Below are 23,844 nucleotides of genomic sequence, written 5' to 3' on the forward strand. Positions count from 1 at the left end.
AGGATGCTTTGATGATCTGTTGCACCTACATTCTCTTTTAAATGTGACCTCCATTCACATGAAAAGTTTGCCTTCTGTCTAATTACTCCAGTGTTTTTCTATGTTTAAACTTAGATTGCTTTAATATAGGAAATACCGTGGAAATGTTACTTGCAGAAAGTGGTTATAAACATTGTAATGTTAACCACTGTAGATGGGAGGTGCTCTGTGTTTATAACTAAACTTTATCATGCTCTTTTAATTAGAAAATTCAAAAGAAGTTCTTTGTTTCAGAATGCTGTGGGCTAATTTTCCCCCCGCCCAAACGTCTACGGTTTTTTTTTAGTTAGCTTTAGGTAATTGATTTTAATGGTGTTTAACTGCAAAGTTTTAAGTGCTAGAAGCAGTCTTTGTTTTAGCTAGAGGGACTCAAAACAAGTTGTGTACAAAACTTCAAATTAGCGTAAGGGCTGGTCTGCAAATTAATATAGCTCAAATAAGATAGGATGTGAACTTAAAGCAAATGAATGATGCCTCATTAATTCCACATGTAGACACTTTTATTTCCAAATATTTATAATGCCTTATTCAGAATTAATTTAATCAAAGAGGATTAAGCTAATTCTGGAATAAGAGCGTCCACCCATGGGGTTAATCAGGGGAAAAGAAACTGCTGCTATTGCATCAGTTAGTAGATGACTAAATTGGTATATTTCAGAAGCTTTCGAAGATAGGGGCCTTTCTTCCCCCCCATTCCTGCTCATTCATTCAGAGGCATGGAAGCTTCCTGAGGGATCATATCTAATATACAAACAGGAGATGGAGGAGGGGCCACCTGGTCATGTTTTTTCACATCTTCACTAAATTTTACCAATTAAATGTGAAGGCCTCCTCTGCCATTGGAGGAAGAGACCTGTCTGCTAGTATTCACCCTGTAACTGATGTATTTAAAAAAAAAAAAAAAAGACACTATCTCATCATTTGTCCTTTGTTTCCCTTGCTGGTGACATACTCTTTTTGGACATCCCATTGTAATGGATCTGCAGATTTTTCACTGTGAAGAACAGGAACATTTGCCTTAGCTGAGAATCACCTTTCTTCTTGCATGGAAGTCAGCAGATCCAACCCACCCACCACAAGGTTATAGTTCTGAGCGAGACTTCAACTGTTGCCCTCTCCTCCATTTTCTTTTTTGGGCACATATGTACATATTGTATATATCCGCTGTTAATTGGGGTGGAATTTGAAGTTACTCTCATCTAGGAAGGGTTTATATAAATTTGTTGTTCTACCTAATAACCTGTGAATTAAGGTTTAAAGGCATTAGCTCTACAAAGCAGGTCTAGAAGGATCTTGAACTGGCTTTCTAGATGCATCTTCAAGAGTGTGGCCTCTCCCAGCCTGCTTTGACTGACTGATCTGGTGTCTGCCTCCAAGGAGCTGCAACTATGAGTAAGATCCATTATAATGGAGCTGCAGACTGTAACTGTAAAGAAAATGTTCAGGTAGGTTTTTTTTTAAAAAAAGGTTCCTAATAGGGAGCCTCACAATACCATTTTAGTAAGCTATTCTACAGAGTAGAACCGTTCTTTAAGCGCCTACACTTAAACTGTTACCTTAAAAATGTGTGTATAGTGGCATGAAAATACCCTGTGCAAAGTGTCATGAGGCATATAATAAAACTATGGATTTGCTATGGAGTAGTTTTGTAATCAGGGTAACTCTTAATTACCATAATTCAAATACTCTGACCAATTTTTGACATAAATGGAACAGCTGTGTCAGTCTGTAACTAGTTCATTATTAGAAATGAACAAATAGAATTACTAAACCAACATTTACATAGAGAGCCTGGACTAAAATTCACTGCTCTAAAAACACAGGCTTGTTCCAGTTGAGGTAAAAGAAGCTCTCTGTCATGCTGTCAGCCCTGATTTATATTCTTGAAGCTACATCCAATCAAGAAGGGCAGCATGCTCATTGAGAATGACTGGGTCACCATGCTATTCCCTAGCCTACTACACATCGAATGTGATCTTGTCCAAAATTCTTATTTATTTTGCAGCTTTAGAAAGATAAGCAGCAAATCTCAAGGTGAGATTGCTACAGTTCTCAATAAAACCTTGCCTGAGCTTCCCCTCAGACTGGTTTATGCCCAGAGCTGCTCTCTGCAGGGCTTCCTGTACCTAGCTGTTTTACCTCTGAGAGCCACTGAGCTTTTATTGGTTGCTGAACTGGTTCAAGTGAAACCCACCTAATTTTGTTACTACCGGTGGTCTTTCTTCAAAGAGAGATTTACAGACAACATGTCTGGCTTTAGGAACCTCTTACTTTGCTACAACAATTCCTGTGTAAATTTGCTTAACAACAACCTAATTTCTTCAAATTATAGACTGTGTGTACTAGCTCTTAAGGAATTTTAACTATACGGCAAGTTTGAAGGAGTAATAAGCTAGTTTTTGCTTTCTCCAAGAGCTTCAAACTGCACGCAAAGCACCAATTGGAATAAACAAAAAAGTGCTGTTTTAATTCCCATTTCCTCAGTGTAACTAGAAAAGAGGATACTCCATGCTGTCCTGCATACATCTTACCAAAAGATATGTGAATTCTCAGGCAAAGTGATCAACCGCACACTCCTAAGATCAAGTTGAACGGTGCATCAGGAAGTACCTACTGCTGTGGAGGGTAGGGTGGAGTCCCGGTCATCTCTAAGCTTGCAACCAAGTTCCAACATAAGCTTTATTTTAGCTGCCCAAACTTTAGCAAAGGACAATTTTTTTCCCAGAAAAGGTAGAAAAAAATTGGCCATAAGGTTACCCTTCATGGACACTAGTCAAACATTACTTCAGGTTACCCACAATTCCCTACTTTTAAAATAAATGTAGCTCTGTATTTATATACAATGGATAGAAATGAACATGTCTAATAAAAGCAGTTCAGTCATTTTTATTTTAATGCACTTTCTGTTTTTACTGGCAAAGTTGGGCATGTAGATCTGTTTAAACTATGAAATTTTCTTTACAGTTTGGCAAGGCTGGCTTAGATGATTTCTACTGCAACTCTTAAAACATGTTCTCTCAAGGAGCACTGTGATCCATTGGTCTTGGAGGCAATGGATACCATTTGATAATGTCAGACTGCTACAACTATGCTCTGGATAATCTATTTAAAACGAAGCAGACTATCATATAAAAATGGTGGGGCCCATACTTGCCGGAATTCTGTGCAAAGGGGCTTTTAAAACTTAACCAAAATCTTTTCCTGGGTGCATAGCTTGAGACAATGGGGACGGGTCAGAAAGATGGAATCCTCCCAACAAATTCAGTTATAATTATGCTCGGAGGTCTGCCTCTGGGGAGAAATGGGATGTGAAAATGTTTTGTCCTGGTGAAGGAATGTCACACTTAAAGCAAACATAAATTCTGCATTTTTTGCTTTAACAAACCAAAATGTTTTTTCTTTTGGAAACTCAAATATAGTATATGGTGGTAACATCATTTCTACCACTTAAAATACAGAAAACTGCAGTGGTTTGGGTCATTTGTTTAATACAAATACAAATTTGTTCTACAACAATTAAAGTTATATTAATTTTGTTTCCCTTTAACTCCCCCCCCCCCCCCTTTCAGTACATATTCACTCACAAAAACCAACCCCTTTTGGAAAAGAGAATGGGGTTAAAGAAGTAACAACTCTTAGTTCCAGGTATTACACAGTGTAAAATATTTTCTTCATAGATTAAGTGTCAATTATAAAAAAGGGGGATGATGGGGAATGTATAGTTATGGACAGGCCAGGAAAATAACCACTTGCTTTCAGCTATAGTGCTATGTGAAACAGTACCATTAGACTGGGTAAAAATCCTCATCATACTAACGCAAAGGTAAGTGGTGCATTGTCACTGTTTTAAAATGAGTAATTGAAAACAGTTCTGGAAATGGAAACGGATCTCTTCTTTCCTGGTTTCTTAAAATCTATGTCCACATAGGGGATAGAAGCATTTTGTTTATGTTCCACAATTCCTCATTAATATCTAGTAATTCTGCAATCCTTATCCAAGCAAAACTGCCACTGACGTTAAAGGGAGTGTTGCTCAAGCAAGAAGGCAGAATTTGGCTTCATATCCATGCAGTCTACCTGGGACTGACCACATCTACAAAAGGGCAGCTCACAATGAGTGTTCGTCCCAGAGATGATCCTGCAGTTCTTAGCCAGTCCAAATTCCACTGAGGTGAGAGGTGTTTTGCCTGAATAAGGACTGCATTTGATTACTGGGCCTAGGCCACTGTGGTTTAGCTACTTATGTATATGTAGGTTTTTACTGATCTTTAACTTCTTCTCAAAATAACATTAAAAGAAAAGCATTAAATTACTACTTGCCAATGAAAAAGAGTGGGTTTTGTGGCACAGAATCCTCAAGTGGACTACACTGATTGATTGGGTTCATACAGAACATTATACTCTCTGATAGACAAGGATAGCAGATGTCCAGTACTTACACTCTTGACCCATTTTCATGTGAAGTTATTCATGCAAGCCTGTATCCCTAACACCTCCGTGTAAATAATCTTTTTTGCTGGAGACAAGTCTTATACTACTAGGTAAATGTGGCTTTGAGTATATAGCTAAATTTCTACCCCAGACCAGAAGAAAGAGCTTTTTGTAACCTCAAAAGTTTCTCATATCAACAGAAGTTGGTCAAATATATTACTTCACCGACCTTGTCTCTCTAAAAACCATCAAGTCAACTGACAGAGGGGATGAAGGGGGGAGAAAGGACTTTAACAGTGCTTAAGGCCCTTCAGTTTTTACCAGTTTAACTGATAAATTCCTGAGTTTTACAAAACAATTTTTTGGTAAGAAGTGGAAGAGACAAGGGCATCTTCTCCTTATGCTGCTGCCTCCATCTCTTCCACTTCTGGGCCCTGCCCAGAAGGAGAGATGGTGTCTGGGTAGCCAAGTTTGTGAAGCCACCATCTCTGCTTCCAGAGCGGTGAGCCAGGTCAGAAGTATGGGAATTACCTAAATCTCATTAAATACACATTTCCAGCTTTACAGAGAACATGGATAAAAGTTAAGGAATTACTTTTCACACTAAATGGGTTGAAAATAAAAAACTGTATCTGATTATCTTTCGGACCACTAGGAGCTTTCTGAAAGTTAAACAAAACAGGAGCAGTGATATTTACCCAATATTTACTCAGAAAAGTGCAGTTAATTTTTTTCTGCAGATTTTCATCCTTTTAAAATTTTTGTACCAAACTGATAAATTCCCAAAAAACATTAAACTAAATAAAAACTGAAAGGAAAGGGCCTCAATAATGCTGTAAGGGATTAAAGGCCTAGTCCAAGCCTCCTTAGTCAGTGGGAGAATTACAGTTGTGTTCAATAGGCTTTGGAGTAGACATTAACTACTTCCCTATCTCAAATTCTCTTCAGGGGACAAGTTCTGTTGAACTATATCTCCTAATATCTCATTCTGAACTGAGACTAAGCCTCAGTTACAGAGTACTTGCAAGACAACTGCCATTTAATGGTGCTTTAAGGTTAGAAAACTCAGGATAATTACATTCTGCAGGGTAAGTTCTGCTCGGTCATTATATCCACAAAAGGATTTGTTTGATTTCCTGTCCTTCCCCCCACGTGCACATGCCAGTTTCCTAAACATGAGATCAAAGAGGGCCCTAGTTTACTGTGGTCCCCAGACTTACCCAAACCAATGCACAGGTACGTCTGGCCACTTTGGCTCTCCTGTCCCAATAATAAACACCACAGCAAGTGGAAGTGAATCACAAAATTCTTTGACAGGTTTCAGAGTAGCAGCTGTGTTAGTCTGTATCCGCAAAAAGAAAAGGAGGACTTGTGGCACCTTAGAGCTGTAGCTCATGAAAGCTTATGTTCAAATAAATTTGTTAGTCTCTAAGGTGCCAAAAATTCTTTATGTAACTCACTTCTGTTGGACATCATTTTATCTACATTCATTTATCTATTGCACTCTTTAATGTTATTCACACTTCAGTTTTACATGAAAATGCTCAAAACACAAAATTAACAACTGAACTGTTGAATCCCTAATTGCTCAGTCTTATCCTGAACAGAGGATAACTATCCAGTCAAATCAGAACAGGGCGATACTGGCATCTTTTAATAGGTCCACGTATGCTCTTTTGTGATTACCTGAATTGCTGAAGCATGAACTCTTAAAAAATTCCACCTTCCACTTTAGCTGTCATTCCTAGGGGGTGTGAGCGTCTAAATTCATTTCATATTCTTTTGTAATGGACTGCATGCTTCAACCTGTAATGCCTCTGATTATACTTTGTCTTTTTCCATCTTGGAGAAAAGCTTTCTATATATCCTTTCTACATATATTGACAGAGAGTTCATGTTAATTCACCACTTAACAAGTGTCATTTATTTTACTTTAAGATAAGCAGAACTAAAAGTGTTGTTCCAGATGTAGAGCTAATAATTTGAGCCTTGTGGCTAAATAATACTTGTATTTCATGGGACCAAGGAAGCATTTGAGGCAATTAGAGGACTTGAAGATTACTTGTTGAAATTGCTTATTTTGCAAAAAAAAAATAAACACATATCCAAAAGCATTAAATATGTGCTTCACGTCTCCTCAGCTCACATGGCTCCCAAAACATTCAGGCTCCCATGTAGCCATACAACTATGTAATGATTACTTTACGAGATTTAGAAAGTGAGTGACATGGTGCAGGTCTGTTTACTTTGTTGATCTAAGTTTAATGCAAATGACTTTTTAGTGGTGTCACTTTAAGATGATGAGCAAATAGGATGCCTAGTAGTAACAAATAGATGGAAAGTTGTTGATGTTTTCTGTAACAGAACAGTTATAGCAGGTCTATTTCCAATTCCTCCTGGTCATCCAGTTTAAAAAGGTCATTTTGTCATGTCTGTTTGACACTGTTAGAATTGTTCTCTGTTGTGCTTTCTACACTTCCACTACACCTGGCTGACTAATTGAGAAACTATTTCACAGTCACATTCCATAAGTAATGCATGTTGCTTCACTATATCCATTTCCCTGGTCAGGGTTTTTTGTTCTTTTATTTAAAATGCATGATTGTTTCTGCTTTCTGTAGGGGCTGTGGTGTAAAATGCACACACACCTTCTTCAATGAAGAAACAATGCCACCTCTGTCAAACTGGCATGACCTCAGAGGTCATTTCTTCAGCCGCTTGCTGGGAGTTTGTACCTGTCTGTGATACTGGCACTACCACAGCATCCTTGATTTCAGCGTTCTGAATGCATGAAGGGTTCTTCTCCATTTTTTTGGCAGTGTCCGGGCAGTTTTGAACAAAGATCACTCGATTGTAAGCCTTCAGTCTGCGCCACAACTGAATGTAGACTTTGCACTGTACGTACATGAAGACTAGGCCTCCAGTGAACCCAATTGCTACCACAACCAGTTTTGTCCAAAATGGCCATTCAAGAACACCTTTCAAACAAACAAGTTACAATTAGTGTTGTCATCATTTCATAATGTCTTGCTGATTGCTTCTCTTTTCTGTAGCCTCTATATTCCAGTATTACATAAAGCTGACAAAACATTATTCTTTTCAAAGGATCCCTAATGCTATTTGTACTGTATGTACACAGTCACACACATGAAGTGCAGCTGTTCCCAAGATCATAGAAACAAGATCAGATCCCTAAACATCTAGTACAATAGGGGATTTTTGGTTTAACAAGGAATGCTGGATCAGGTCTTAGGACAGAAAGATAACTGTCCTTACTAGAAACAGATGACATTTTTATGTCCCTTGATTGTACCCATGCCTATAGTACCTATTTTAAGTAGGCAGAATGTAGTTTATCTAAACTGGAATGGCCAGATCACTGGGCTTTGGGCCCTACTACTGAAATAAATAAATAAAAGAAGCTTTTCTTTCTTTTTTTTTTAAAGTTTGATGGCTGGTCTACAAGGAGACTCAAGTGTGCCACAAGCTAGGGTATGTACAGTGTACTGGTCTGCTACACAGTAAGGTGCTGCGTGGACCCTGCTACCATGCACAAAGTTTCGTAATGAGCAGTAGCAAGGTCCACATGGCTACTTGGTGCACTGTAGTTTACACCCTAGTTTGCTGCACGCTACGGGTCTGTAAATATACCTGGCACACCCTATTTTATACCTCATTGAACAGTGGCACCTACAATACCAATGTGTTCCCCTGGTATGGGGCTGCAGCATTGGTTCAGTAGCAAATTAGTGGGAAGAAATCCACCTTGTGAATAAAACAGCACCATAGCTTTTTTTGTTCTTTATGCCTCTCTTGTGTGCTTTTTCCTTCTGCTAAATCAACACATTGCTATTTTCCTACTTAGTTATATAAGAACTTTACAGTTCCTGATACTGTTTTTGTTCATTGCACCCTTTGCGCTCAGTTTAAAAACTAGGAAAAACTCTTGAAAGGTCTTACTGTAATTGTAGAAAAAAGTCTCCATGGGTGATGACACTAAGGCTACAGAACAGAGAATTTGAACTCCGTAATGATATGAGTAATGCTAAGATGATTCACTTTAGCCTAGAACTAGTCTTAGAACTTTACAAAATCAATTATTGCTATACTGGGAACAGCTTTAGAATCACAGGATAATTAACAACACTGCAGCTGCTTCTTCATATGTTTAGCAGTATGACTAAAATGGGGGGAAAACCCTCAGTTGTGCATTACTGCATCAGATCTAATGATGACAGTGTTGGCATTAATACATAATATGCAAGTGTGTGGTTTTGAGATTGCATGTCATACGCCTCTGTGTCAATGCTGCTTTCTTGATATTTTACTTAAAATAAATTTATTAGTCACATATGGAAGATCTTTAAAAATCCTTAGAACATATAGAGTGCAAATCACGATCAAGGTGCTTTAGAAACAGGATAATTAAACTTCAAAGCAATGCTTGGGCGTCATTAGAGAGAGGCACTCCAAGATGGATACGGTGTCAGCTGGAGGATTAGAATCCACTGGTGGTCATCTGCCAGGCTTAGTTGCAACCAGAAGAGCAGTAATTTGAGTTTAAGCTAGGGCTGTCAAGTGATTAAAAAAATTAATTGTGTTGTTAAACAATAATAGAATACCATTTATTTAAATATTTTTGGGTATTTTCTACATTTTCAAATATATTGATTTCAATTACAACACAATACTAAGTGTACAGTACTTACTTTATATTTCATTATAAATATTTGCACTGTAAAAAACAAAAGAAATAGTATTTTTTCAGTTTACAAGTACTGTAGTGCAATCTCTTTATCATGAAAGTTGAACTTACAAATGTAGAATTATGTACAAAAAACCAACTGCATTCAAAACTAAAACATTGTAAAAAACTTTAGATCCTACAAGTCCACACCGTCCTACTTCAGCCAATCGCTCAGACAAACAAATTTGGTTACAATTTGCAGGAGATAATGCTGCCTGCTTCTTGTTTACAATGTCACCTGAAAGTGAGAACAGATGTTCTCACAGCACTGTTGTAGCCGGTGTTGCAAGATATTTACGTGCCAGATGCGCTAAAGATGCATATGTCCATTCATGCTTCAACCACCATTCCAGAGGACATCTGTCCATGCTGATGACGTGTTTAACCATCAAAAGCAGTACAGACCGACACCTGTTCATTTTCATCATCTGAGTCAGATACCACCAGCAGAAGGTTGATTTTCTTTTTTGGTGGTTTGGATTCTGTAGTTTCCACATCTGAGTGTTGCTCTTTTAAGACTTCCGAAAGCATGCTCCACACCTCGTCCCTCTTAGATTTTGGAAGGCACTTCAGATTCTTAAACCTTGGGTCGAGTGCTGTAGCTATTTTTAGATAACTCACATTGGTACCTTCTTTGCCAAATTGCAATGCCACAGTGCCCAGCGAATGCCTTTTCTCACTTTCAGGTGACATTGTAAATAAGAAGCAGGCAGCATTATCTCCCATAAATGTAAACAAACTTGTTTGTCTTAGTGATTGGCTGAACAAGAAGTAGGACTGAGTGGACTTGTAGGCTCTAAAATTTTACACTGAGTGCACTTATGTAACAAAAAAAACCCCTACATTTGTAAGTTACACTTTCACGCTAAAGAGATTTCACTACAGTACTGGAATGAGGTGAATTGAAAAATACTATTTCTTTTGTTTATCATTTTTACAGTGCAAATATTTGTAATAAAAATAATATAAAGTGAGCACTATACACTTCGTATTCTGTGTTGTAATAGAAATAGTTGAAAATGTAGAAAACCATCCAAAATATTTTAAAAACAAGAAAAGGAGTACTTGTGGCACCTTAGAGACGAACACATTTATTTGAGCATAAGCTTTCGTGAGCTACAGCTCACTTCATCGGATGCATTCAGTGGAAAATACAGTGAGGAGATTTATATACATAGAGAACATGAAACAATGGGTGTTACCATACACACTGTAATGAGAGTGATCACTTAAGGTGAGCTATTACCAGCGGGGGGGGGGGGGGGGGGGGGGGAGGGGGAGAGGGGAACCTTTTGTAGTGATAATCAAGGTGGGCCATTTCCAGCAGTTGACAAGAACGTCTGAGGAACAGTGGGGGTTGGGGGGGGGGGCAGAATAAACAACGGGAAATAGTTTTACTTTGTGTAATGACCCATCCACTCCCAGTCTCTATTCAAGCCTAAGTTAATTGTATCCAGTCTACTCTGAAACCTGTCAAAATATTTAATACATTTCAATTGGTATTCTATTGTTTAACAGTGCGATTAATTTTTGAGTTAATTGCATGAGTTAACTGCAATTAATCAACAGCCCTAGTTTAACCATCTGTTTTTGCTGCTTATGCAACTGGCTTGCCTTAGAAAAGTCTTTGTAAGTGAGAAATCATTGAAATAATCACTACAGAATGGTGTTTAATTACCACAGATTTCCCTGTCATGGAAACTGCTAGTAAGTGCTAACTTTTTCAGGGTGGCACTTTTGAAAGTCAAAGTGACTTTAGCACATATTCCAGTGAAAGTCAGTTGGACTCCTACTCTTAAGTGACAGAGATGGTCTCCTTATTAAGGAAATGACAGCTACTCCACACACTGACTTAGGAGCTTCTGAAAATCCTACCTACCAGTGATCACGGATGAGATGTGGTGTTAGTTTTGAAAAATTACACACCAGGCAATAGCCTCAGCTGCAGTAAATCATGTAACTCTGCTGAAGGCAGTGGAGCTATGCTGATTTACACGAGCTAGTTTGATTAGATATTTCTGTCATCTCACCAGACCCTGGAGTAAGTACGCCAAGAAGAAATAGGGAAAAATACTTTTAATGATTTCCCCCATCTTCTCGCTTTATTGGGCTAGCGTGTAACTTTTTGGGTAGTAAATCAGAGTTCTGAATTTCAATATGAAAAAGAGTGGGCCTGTTGTTGCATCACGGTAGGGGATGGGAGCTTTGCAGTTGTCTGTAGTAATCAAATAAATGCTACTATGTGTGGATCAAATTTTGTTTTTGAATGTGCTAATCTATTTCCTCATTGACTTCACTGAGCACCAAGAGGTGTATCCATAGCCAGGATTTGCTCCCATGTGTTAATTTTTCCTTAATGAATTCTTGTAACTAAAGGCAGCATAGCATTTGCAACTCTACTGAAGTAGTATACTATACGCATGTTGGCAATATCTGTTTAGTTCAGTAATCCACTGTAGTCTGTTGTAAAACAAATCAGCTATGTAAATCCAGTCCTGCATTTAAATGCCCTCTAGCCCAACGAGGCCACAATCCTGACTGGCATACTACTAGTACTGAAATAATAACCAAAACTTTTGTTAAGGTTCTAAATCAGGGGTAGTCAGTAGGTGGAGCACGGGCCAAATCTGGACTGCCATATGCTTTTGAACAGACCCCCAAATCTTTTTATTTACTTATTATTTTCTCTGGATCCTGGAGCTTGACTATACCTTGATGAAGAAATGTGGACCTTGACAAAAATAGACTACCCCTGTTCTAAACTGTTCCAGTAACTCCTCCCTCTCCCTCATTTTTCCCAGTCTTTGCTTGCATGGATTCCCACTAGAACTGAAAGTGCTGAAATATCACAATAAAGGCTGCTGTTAGAGGATGAAATCCAGCTGTGTGCAGAGAATGCAGGAAAGGACCTCTGTGACATTTAATTCTCACATTAAGGGCTGCACAGGACTTTCTACACTAGGGTGAATTTCATGCAGTGTTTCCTGCTGGGTCTGGAAGTTTTAACTTGCTTGAAATCTTCTAAGAAAGCCTTTTGCAAGATTTCTACCCCAGTTTTGTAGACGAGAGGTTTCAATAGGTCAGATGGGCAGCTTAAATCTTTTGGATGCTCTGAACTGAACTTGCACTGAACTTTTTAAGTTTCACTCATCAATTTTTAAATAGTAGCTTTAAAAAAGTCCAGCTATTGAAGTAAAATGAAAAGAATGAACTGAATGGTTTAGTTGTTGTGATGGGTGCATTGAACTGTGATTTGTTTGCACTGCAGGAAAGAAAATATATTCAGCAAAAAACAGGTTTGTAAACTGAATTGTGTGTCCTTTGCTTTGTCATCAAACAAATTCCCTATAATCCTGTTATATATTTACAAATAAAAAGTGCCTTGCTATCTATCTGCATTTCTAATGTTTCCCTGTTAGCAATGAAGGAGATAAAGTCACTTACCATTGTCATTGCCTTGCTTAATTTCCTCAGCAGTTCGATCTATTAAAACATACAATGACCAAACAACGCAGGTAATAGCAATAATATGGAATGTAACTGAACAGACTATCTTCCTCCTTTCACTTGTTGTCATCTGTAGTTTCTCCCACTGTAATCAGAAAAGAATTAGAAATTAAGTGGGCTTGTAAAGAAAGCCTCCTTGTCATTCTAGTTGTTCCTGTTTGAAACGAGAAGAAAGACGGGTTAATTACAAAATATTTGTCTTATAACTTATGTCCCTAAGATAGCATTGTAAGCTTCACAAAGTTACCTGATGCATTATATACAAATCTACATCAATTCATAAGAACGTAGGATCCTGTGGAAGGAGTCTCACCTTTGATCTCTTACCGCCTTCCTATGAGTTACACCTAATCGTGTGTCTCTGCAGCAATGGCAGATTAACAGTGAGAGGGAAGTCAAAAAGCAAATATTAGTTTTAACTGCAGCAAGCACCCCAAATCTGGAGCTATGAAGAACAATTCACATCTTCCAGAACTCCAAATGTGCTTGGTTGCTTAAAAACCTGTCACTTAACCTTGGGTAAGACTCTGGATAGATTTCATACAACAGGCCAAAGTCTCTCTTCAGTTGCACCCATGCAACTCAGCTGACTTCAAACTCTGACTTTTCCTTTTGTTAATATTGTATAAATTTTTTGTTTTTTGCCACAGTTCCTCCTCTCAATCATAACAAATTCTACTAAAAAAAAACACCCTATCCTTTTGTCTAAAAAGCATGTATTTAAAAACAGATTGTCTGATGAGTACTTTTGAAATCCACAGACACCGCCCTCATGAATATTAGTAAAGTAGGTGGAAAACATAGTACAACAGTGCCACCTTTCGGATGGTCATATTACTACATGACTGAACTGTAGAGATAATGAGACTTTTCTAGTTGTAGCTCTTTCACATAAAGTATCTAAGCAATGGCACAAACCAGAGGGTAAGTTCAACTGCACAAATTGGGAGGCACGGCGTAGAACTGAAGTGAAAAATAAATATAGAATAAGATGAGCGGGAAAGGAAATTTAAAGACTCAGAATTTTTCTCTGACAGATGTACATGCTCTCTCTCTCCAGCTCATGCAAGAAGGCAATTGCTATACCAGTAATAGTTCCTATTTAAGCCCATTTCGGGACTGGCACACAAATGCTCATGTTGGTGTCCTTTGCAGGACAGTAATTCCGATATGATGCTACAACTTCAGTAAAAGTGCCAAAAGCACCACTTTCCAAGTGAAGCAATTCTGAATGTGGAAACAGTTATGGTTCTGGGGACGGTGCTCTATATAGGTACAGTGTAAGGCCAGACCTTTGGGGCTGAAGCTTAGGGTGTTAGTGGGTAGGTCAAAGGATGATACAAAAGCGTTCCTCACTCTTAAGGCTTCATACCACAGTTTTACAAGTCAGTGATCTCAGCGGGTTGATGTAACAAAACAACAGTTACAACCATTAAAAACAAATAAAAGCAGAATACTCCCGAGACAAGGAGGTGGAGGAAAAGTCAGGATAGTGTGAGATACAGGCAAGAGAAGGAACCCAGACTCTTGCATCACAGAAGAAAACTAAATAGCCATGGCTTATATTGGTTAAAAATAACAGGTGTTAAAACCGCTAGTGCCAACCTTCAAGAATCGATTTAACATAGAAAATAGTTTCTTTTCCCTATTTTCTGTCTGCATTAGGTTTCCTAAGTTATTAGTTCTAGAGTTATTTAAACTAACAACTAATCAACAATAGTGTCTGTTGTTAAGTTCAAGGCATTGAGTGTCCTCCCCCGTTAACCTGATTCCATGCTAAGTGAAGTAGCTGATAACCACTACTACATAATCCCATATCAGATATCTAGTTCAACTAGAGCTGGTTGAAGAAAACACGCGAACAGTTTTGCTAATATATAACTTTATTTTTAGTCAAAAAACCCCCACCACCCTACCAAAACAAGACACTCCACTGCACACGCTTCTCCCTGTGGGGAGAGGGTGAGAGAACAAACAAGTGACAGATGTGTAGTCATGTTGCTTCACGCACTACTGGCAAGCACTCAGATACTACTGTGATGAGCAAGGTATGAAAACCTGTATGGAATAGAACTTTTAATGGTGAAGAAAACTCCACAGATTTCATTTAATTTATTGCTAGCATCTAGTAGCCTCCACCAGGTCATGGCCCCATTGTGCTAGGCACTGTGTAAAAACAATAAATGATCATCCCTGTCCCAAAGAGCTTACAATATAACACTTACCAACAAACAGAACTTCCTTTAACACTGGGCTTTCATTGATAACACTTAGGAGAAACAAACACTCCAATTAGTCTTTTCTCAAGGTAAAACTGGGTATGTAATGTTGTTGATGCCTGAAGCACAAAAGACTTTTGAATCTAACTAGGGAGGCATAAGGGGACAGGAAGAGGGCGAGCAGTGAGACCTTGGGGAAGGGAATGAGGAAGCAGCCAGCCGAAGAGACTAAAAGGGATAAAAGTGAGGGGCTCCCTTCAAAGTCAATCTACAACTAGGAGCAGAATTTGGCCTAAGAGGGGGTGCTGTACTGAGGCTGGTGGAGAAAAAGAGACAGCAGCAGGAAGCAGGAGAGGCCAGAGAAACAGCAAGAGAAGTCTAAGGGGGGGGGGGGGGAGAGGGAGGGGTTGGGAAAGGCATATTATGTAAAACAAACAAACAAAAATAATAATTGCACCCCTGAGTGTCAATATGGGTGGTGATGGTATGTGTTCCAGTTTCACTCTTGGAGAGATGTTTATACTGTGATTTCACAGTGCTGTATAAGAAGAAAGTAAGCTCTTCAGGGCAGAGATCTAAAAGACTGCAGAGTGAGTGAAGACAAATGGATAACGGAAGAATGTGGGGAAAGAACGAGGGGTACAACAAATAAATATTATGGTTCTAATCCAGTCCTGCCACAACTCCAATAAACTCACTGGGGATGTACTTGTTTATACCAAGGATGCTTTGTGTCTTGTGGAATTTTGTGATACAAGCTTCATAGGCATCTCTCAATTCTCTCTCTCCTTTTCATTTTGGGCAGAGGCTCAAGCGGAGGTGAGTGACAGAAGGCTAACCAATAGAGGAGTGCTATGATGAGGGATTTAGAACCACTCAGGATATTTATCTCCTTGTATTGTTAGACTGATATTTTCATTTTTCATTTTAACAAATCAACTAGAATATTACATTTTTACTGTGAAAGACAAGATGGGTGTGGTAATAACTTTTATTGGACCAGCTTCTGCTGGTGAGAGACAAGCTTTCGAGCTACACAGAGCTCTTCTTCAGGTCTGGGAAAGGTACTCAGAATGTCACAGCTAAATACAAGATCAAACAGATAGTTTAGCATAAGTAGTTAGCACACACTCTAAGGGACCATTCATAGGACAAAGTGGTGGTGGTGATGGGGGGGGGTGTTAGTGGGTTATAGAGAGTTGTAATAAGCCATAAATCCAGTGTCTTTATTAAGACCAGTGCTTAATTTGTGCCAGGGCTGAGCCCCGGGCACCTCTGGGCTTGCCACATCAGTTATGACAGTTAAAAAATTGCTCGAGCCCTTGCGCCTCCTTCATTAAGCACTGATTATGACCATGATTTTTAGTGACTAGCTAGGTTATGAATTCAAGCTCCAACACTTGTCTTTTGAAAGTGGTGTGCTGGTTTCCTTCAAGGATGATGCCTGCTAGCCACTAGAGGGTGCAATAAGACTGTACTGAGTTCATAAAGTTCATAACACAATGTATTGTGAAGAGCATTCAAAGGCACAAAGAAATGAAAGCAAGATTTTGTAACTTTGCACAAAAATAAAATCAACCATTAAAAAGTGTATTGGACTAAATATAGAAGTAGAAACAATGTGCACTGTAGATTTGATGCACTCATCCCAAAACCTTTGAAAAAGAAAGAGAACATTTTGTTATTAGCTCATGCCATAGAAAGGTTGTAATAATCTTAGTTAACAGTACACATAGCTCCTTGTTCAAGCTTTTTGCTTCCTCTGTGTTATAAAGACATGATCTTCCTCCGAAAACTAAAAGCTGTTACCGAAGTTCATAATCATTTTTTTTGTAATTGCAAACTAAATCATCATGAGTCATCACAGAAATAGGAATCTAAACAGTCTGCCTACACTCAGTGAGGAAAATGTAGTTAACAAGTTCCTTATCCCTGCTGGCTAATCTACAGGAATCCATAGTACTTGTGGGAGCTGGCTATAGGTCAAAAGGCAGCAGGATCAAAACTGCCTCTTTTTATGTCTTTTTGAGGTGATACTGGTTAATCAAAATCACTATGCTAGTTTTATTCAAGCAATTGCTGAAAGACAGTTTTCTGAAGTATCTAGGGATGCAGTCCCATTTTCTAGAGCAGAGGTGGGCAAACTACGGCCCACAGGCTGCATCTGGCCCGCGGGACCGTTCTGCCAGGCCCCTGAGCTCCTGGCCCGGGAAGCTAGCTCCCGGCCACTCCCCTGCTGTTCCTCCCTCAGCCTCAGCTGACTGCGCTGCCGGCGCAATGCTCTGGGCGACGAGCTCCTGGGGCAGTGCAGCTGCGAGCCCGGCCTGACCCGGTGCACTGAGCTGCGTGGCGTGGCTGCCTGTCCTTGTGCAGCCACGCTGCCAGTCAACGGTGCTCCAGACAGCACAGTAAGGGGGTGGGGGGTGTTGAATAGAGGGCAGGGGAGTTTGGGGGGTGGTCAGGGGCTGGGGGTGTGGATAGGGGTTGGGGCGGTCAGAGGGCAGGGAACAGGGGGCTTGAATGGGAGCAGGGGTCCCGGGGGGCAGTCAGGAAGGAGAGTGGGGTTGGATAGGGTGGCGGGGGGCAGTTAGGGGCGGTGGGTCCGGGGGCGATCAGGGAGAAGGGGTGGGTGGATGGGGCAGGGGTTGCCGGGGCGCTGTCAGGGGGCAAGAAGCAGGGGGGTTCAGATAGGGGGCAGGGGCCAGAAATTTCAGAAACCCAATGTGGCCCTCAGGCCAAAAAGTTTGCCCTCCCCTGTTCTAGAGACTGCTTACTATAGACATTTTGGATCAAAGTTTCAAAGGGGCCTTAACTCAGTCTATAAAAGTATGGCGGCAATTCAAATTCCCTCCCCTGCACACAACATGTAGGTAAACAGACTTTATGCAAAACAGTTCCATAATCGAGACAAAAGTCTCTCCAAAAGGGCTGCACCCTTAGGATTATAGTTACCATTGGCTCACATTTCCCCATTCCCCTGCAACAGAGACACAGATTCACTGTTCAGAAAGCCACACAGTCCTCATCTAGCCTATCCTGTACCTCAAGCATTAGCCATAGTATGGCAGATAGAGCCCTGAAAGGGCATATTTCTGCAGCATGCTAAAGGTGCAGTTCTCTGCATCCTTCCACCCCCTCACTGCATTCAGGGTTTCCCACAATCTTCACTTGGGCCAAAAGGCTTGGCCCACAATAATTTATTCCCACAATTTTGTATTTAGCTACCCGCATTTGTAAATTAATGTGCTATTTACATACACAAATGTTTCTCTTGCAAGGGGCAAATGGCTGTACATACAAAATTGAAGTTACAAGTTTGGGGAAAGGTGTCTCTCCTTTGAATGCTTGGAGCAGGAGGAAACTAACCTTCTGTACTGTGTAACAAACTTCAAAAGAAAAGAAGATAAAAAAGAGCTCAGAACACAAGAAATTCAGGTATCGCCAGCAAAGAAGTGATAGCGGCTCAAAGACTAGGTCAGTCAGTGTCCTGAGTATGTCATAGCAGCCACTCAGAGGGCTGTGCCACTTCAAAGAGGCAGCTCAGAGACTGTCTGAAGTAGAGAAAGATGGCTGATGCTGCTGAGAAAGGGCTTCTGTAGAATTAATTAATTGTAACTCCTGTATCTTTTTCTGGATCTTTGTTTTCTAGGATTGGTTAGAGCAGCCCTGGAAAGGGAAATTCTGTAGTGATCGAGCATTAAATCTTTTGTGTTTGATGTGTTTTCTTGTTGCATCAATCCTTCTTGCTATATATAATTCTGCAAATAAACATAATAGCAGAATACAAGAAGCAGCACACACACCTGCATGGAGCTGCTTCTGTTCACATCTAGAGACAAGGCTATTTTATTACATAGTTTCTGTTCTTTTTTCAAGAAGGTAAATAATTGGGGGGGGAGGTGGGAGGGAGAGAGTATGTGTCTTTCTCCCTGCTCCCACCCAATAATCTCTGCAAAAGGGAGTCTGAAATGATGATTTTATGATGGCACCTAAAATGTGCTAATTCAAATGCTCTACAAACACAGAGAAGCGTGGCCCCTTTCCCAAAAGAAGCCTAATATGATTAGCAGATCATGGATGATCTTTTGGAAAAGACAGGGCAAAAGACCATAAGGACTTTAGCGAGTATATGATGCAGTGAACTGAGCACTCAAGATATTTCAGTGTGATCTCAGTACATAACTTGGGGGCATTTATTTTCTATTTTTTTGGTCAGTTGTCAAAGCGCTAATTGTTTCTGACTCCACAGTAAACCACTCACTAATATCAAACTACCAGCTGGAGGAAAGAATCAGACTGTTTTCAGGAATGGAATGGGTTCACTAGGCAATCCGTGTGGGGAGGAAGGAGAAAGACAAACTAATACTAATAAAAGACAATAGGGGTTCTACACAGGGAGAGCAGAAGAGCTCTGAAGAAATCAGAAGTGTGGCTCAGAGAGGAGAGTTTAGCCTTTGTAGTATGTGAAGCAAAACCAAAGAGGAACTAGAGGTTAGATCTGTAGCAAAGACTACCTTATACCCTAATGCAGCACAAAATACCCTGCTGTACATCACAGAATATTGAGTATGTCTCTGGCACCTCCCCTTAGGATAATGCAGCATTTGCCAGGTCTAGTGGGTGGGAAGAACAAGGGATAGGACCATGGCCTTCCCTTTGAGATAAACAGCACCCAAGAGGCACCAGTGCTCAATAGAGTGTAGGGAGTATATTTGTGCCTGGTTGCTATAAGACAGAGGTGGGCAAACTACGGCCTGCAGGCCACATCCAGCCTGCAGGACTGTCCTGCCTGGCCCCTGAACTCCCAGCCAGGGAGGCTAGCCCCCGGCCCCTCCCCTGCCATCCCCCCACCCCCACAGCCTCAGCTCGCCATGCCGCCAGTGCTCTGGGCAGCGCGGTGGCGTAGCTGGCTGCAGCCAGGTGGCGCGGCTGCCAGTCCTGCTGCTCTGAGCAGCATGGTAAAGGTGTGGGGAGCGGGGGGGTTAGATAAGGGGCAGGGACTCCTGGGGGGCAGTCAGGAGACAGGGAACAGGAGTGGTTGGATAGGCGTGGGAGTCCCGGGGGGCCTGTCAGGGGGCGGGGGTGTGGATCGGGGTCAGGGCAGTAAGGACAGGGAGCAGGGACGGTTGAATAGGGGGTGGGGTTCCGGAGGGGTGGATAGGGGTCAGGACCGTCCGGGGACAGGGAGCAGGGAGGGTTGAATAAGGGGTGGGGTCCCGGGGGCGGGGCGGTTAGGGGCGGGGGGTTCTGGGAGGGAGCGGTCAGGGAGCAGGGGGGTTGGACGGGTCGGAGGTTCTGAGGGGGCAGTCAGAGGGTGGGAAGAGGGAGGGGGCGGGGTCCAGGCAGTTTGGGGAGGCACAGCCTTCTCTACCCGGCCCTCCATACAGTTTTGCAACACTGATGTGGCCCTCAAGCCAAAAATTTTGCCCACCCCCTGCTGTAAGATGTGTGTTAGGCTCATCATACCCCCTTCTCTTAACTGCATCCAGAATCAGGACTCTATTGTGCTAGGCACTGTAGACACATACAGAAAGACATGGTCCATAGAATGTATAATCTGAGGCCTGGTCTACACACAGGCTGTGTCTACACTGCCACTTTCAGCTCTAAAACTTTAGTCGTTCAGGTGTGTGAAAAAACACTCCCCTGAGCAACAAAAGTTTGAGTGCTGAAAAGCGCCAGTATAGACAGTACTTTATCACTGGGAGCCGTGCTCCTGGCGATAAAGCTACCACTGCTCGTTCGGGGTGGGTTTTTTTTAATTACTGGGAGAGCTCTCCCCTGGTGATAAAGCGTGTGTACACTGCCCATGTCACAGAGCTGCTGCGGCCGCGCTGTAACGTGGGCAGTGTAGACATACCCTTAGCTAAGCTGATTTAGTTAAAACTGGTACAAACCCCTTTGTAGGCACTCATTTCAGTTAAAGAGTGACTTCTTTCACTGTTCCTCATCAACGTAACCTAAACTATACTGCTTTAAACTGAAATCAGTGTCTACACAGACTTGCAGCTGTTCAACTAAAGAAATGTTAAAATCACACATATTAAATTGGTGCAGCTCTGCTTGTAGAAAAGCCCTAAGATTCTACAGCTTCTGCAGTAATGGTCGCATAGATTATTGAAGAACTATGTTATTAAAATACCTCACTTTGCTAAACACCTTAGTAATGAGATTTTTATCTTCACAGAATTCATAATGCAGCCTTTTCAAAATAAAGAGCAGTACATTTCTCTTTAAAAATGACAGTGAACTGAAAGAGTTGTACTCGGTTGGTACAATCAGTGCACACCACTTATTAAGCTTATGAATTTGTAACTTTGTATGTCATCAGTTAGCAGGCCCTTAAAATGTGCAAAGTAGGGATATTAAGTAATTGGAACAGATCCTCTCTAACATGCAAAATGAAGTAGCTGTTTCTGTAATCTGTATCATCAAGAATAATCATAATTCAGTAACTATCCTCACCCCAGTACCTATATTCCAGCACAGACCTAAAAGCAGGAATGTGGAACATTAATATAAGAATGGCCATACTAGGTCAGACCAGTGGTCCATTCAGCCCAGTATCCTGTTTCAGAGTGGCCAGCAACAGATGCTTCAGAGGAAAGTGCAAGAAACGCCACGGTGGATAATTATAACATCCTCTGCCCATAACAGGGCCTTCTTCCAAACCAACATCGTCATCACCTCCTCATCTATTAGGGATATGCTCATGTCACATTATGGTTGTTTATTTAAAAAGCAATATTAACAGCTTTCTACAATGCATAAACCCTTCTCCCTAAAAAGCCTTTAAGGATCCTCTTCACATGTTGAAACAGCAGTTAATACAGTCTTTGTTCAGTGTGACATTGCATGATCTAGTGGACAGGGCACTAGTTTTAACTCTGCCACTGAGCTCCTAAGGGCTAGATTCACATAAGGCCTGAGGCATTTAGCTGCCACTTTAGGTGCCTAAAATCCCAGAATCAGGCCCCACTGGGATTCACAAAACTCCTGATCAGTCCTTGTCCTTGAATCCTTTAGGTACATAAAATCACGCAGAGCCTACATGTATTGCAGTAAAATTTCCCTTAGGTGCCTATGTTTCTGCCTCTGAGCGTGTGCACTGCAACCTTACACCAAGGGTCCAGCTGCCTATGCCCCTGTGTGATTCATGACTGGGGGAAGAGAGGTATTTGGCCACCTAACTCAGTCCTTGCCTACTGGATCAGCCCCTGATAAGTGAGTTTACCAAAAAATAGCCCAGTGGTTACGATACTCACCTGAAATGTAGGAAGACCTCCAGGTCAAGTCTCACTCCACCTGAAAGGGAGAAGAGATTTGAAGTGGGATCTGCCACTTCTCATGTGAGGGCCCTAACCACTGGCTCATTCAGTATTCTGATGTGGGCTCCCTCAGATTCTCCCACTGAAGCTGTTCCACTTTGGATAAATTATGAGAAAATCACAGGAGAGGTGCGGAAGGAAAGAACAAAAGACTATAGCTGATGGTTGCAGCACTAGCTTAGAAAGTCGAAGACCTACAGTCCCTCTTTTCCAAATAATTTTATAGGCATCTAACTCCAAGAGAGGGGTAGTTCTGAGCACACAGCGCTTGGCTTAATGTCTCCCATTGACTACCTGAGGGGAGGAGCTGCCTAGCATGCTGGCTTTTGTGAATCCCACAGTAAGGGTCCTATGTCTCCCATGCATTATAAGATGCTAGGTGCTAACCAGGTGTTTTTTCTAGGCATGTAAAAGTTAAGCAGGGTGACACTCAGCATTGCCATGCCCAAGTTCCTTGGTGAATCTAGCCCCATGTGACCTTGTGCAAGTCACTTCACGTTTTTGTGAATCAGTTTCCCTTCTGAATCTTTATTTGTCTTGTCCATTTAGCCTGCAAGAAATCTGGGGAATACACTCTATGTGTTTGTACATGCCTAGCGCAATGAGTCTCCAGTTGTGGCCGCTTAGTGCTAATGCAATCCAAAAGACGGTCATAATGGGGACTGTGCTGCACTACAGGCCAGTACTGAAGCTACCACTATCACGTGGAGCTCAGTGCCACCACAGAGAATAGCTTGGATGAAATCCAAGATGGATAAGGCTTTCCTCCAAATCACTAGGGAGTGATCTTCTCTGACAAACAACTAGAAGATGGCCATGTCTATCTCATTACGATATCCAGAAAGGATGTACTCTGGCTGCAGAGAAATCCATCATTCACGCAAAGTCAGAGAGGACAGGCTATATGTGGATAAACCACACAGGAGTGAAGGGAAATGAAATCTAGCCCTGACCCTCCGCCAAGAACCTTCACTCAAGAGCTGCTGCTACCACCCGCTCTTGCTAAACCAGAGTCTGGGGCAATCCTTTTTTATATTCCATTGATTTGTTGCTCCCATCCCTGGCTCTTCCCCAGCCAGCCAATTCCTTTCCCTGTCCACTCTGCCATAAAGAAATTACGGAACATCTTTGTGGCAAGATCTCCTATAAGATGTCTCTACAGCATATATCTTTAGGTAAGATGTCTTGCTCCAGCTATCAAATGGAATCACCTAAATTTGTATAGTAGGTCAAACTAACTGGGGCTAAAACTACATAAGTCACAGTTACATTTGTGCTTGAAAGCCAGGCTCACAACAGTTAATCCAAGATTTTAGCGTCCCAATCAAAGCAATAGGGACTGCTGCATTTTATGGCACGTACAGTATGTTAGTAGAATGTTAGTGGTATATCTAATGGCATGTATTATGTCTTGGTATGGGACATATCCAGTTTTTTGCCTGTGATACGCCATTAAGGCTGAACATGTGAAAACCACTTTCAGAGATAGGACCAGCCATGAGGCCCCCTTCCTTCACCTCCTCCAGAACCATGCCAGAGCATGTCTTTCCACTCTATGGCAATACATCTATCT

General features: G+C 41.2%; 2 protein-coding genes across 6 annotated transcripts in view; one reads left to right on the plus strand and one right to left on the minus strand.

The window, feature by feature from the left end:
- Nucleotides 1–12,609, plus strand: part of TMA16 (translation machinery associated 16 homolog) — a 91,200-nt gene extending 78,591 nt beyond the window's left edge. Inside the window, exon 8 of the transcript XR_006290703.1 lies at nt 1,026–12,609. The gene's annotated coding sequence lies outside the window, so the exon portion shown is untranslated. The remainder of the gene's footprint in view (nt 1–1,025) is intronic.
- MARCHF1 (membrane associated ring-CH-type finger 1) overlaps nt 7,150–23,844 on the minus strand; it is a 462,352-nt gene continuing 445,657 nt past the window's right edge. For all 5 annotated transcript variants that reach the window (XM_037897485.2, XM_043545930.1, XM_037897484.2 and 2 more), the window contains 2 exons: nt 12,662–12,809; nt 7,150–7,448 (listed from right to left, as the gene is read on the minus strand). In XM_037897485.2, the coding sequence (XP_037753413.1) occupies nt 7,150–7,448; nt 12,662–12,809 (447 nt within the window). The remainder of the gene's footprint in view (nt 7,449–12,661; nt 12,810–23,844) is intronic.

The sequence above is a fragment of the Chelonia mydas genome, chromosome 4 (assembly GCF_015237465.2).
Source record: "Chelonia mydas isolate rCheMyd1 chromosome 4, rCheMyd1.pri.v2, whole genome shotgun sequence".
Taxonomy (NCBI): domain Eukaryota; kingdom Metazoa; phylum Chordata; order Testudines; family Cheloniidae; genus Chelonia; species Chelonia mydas.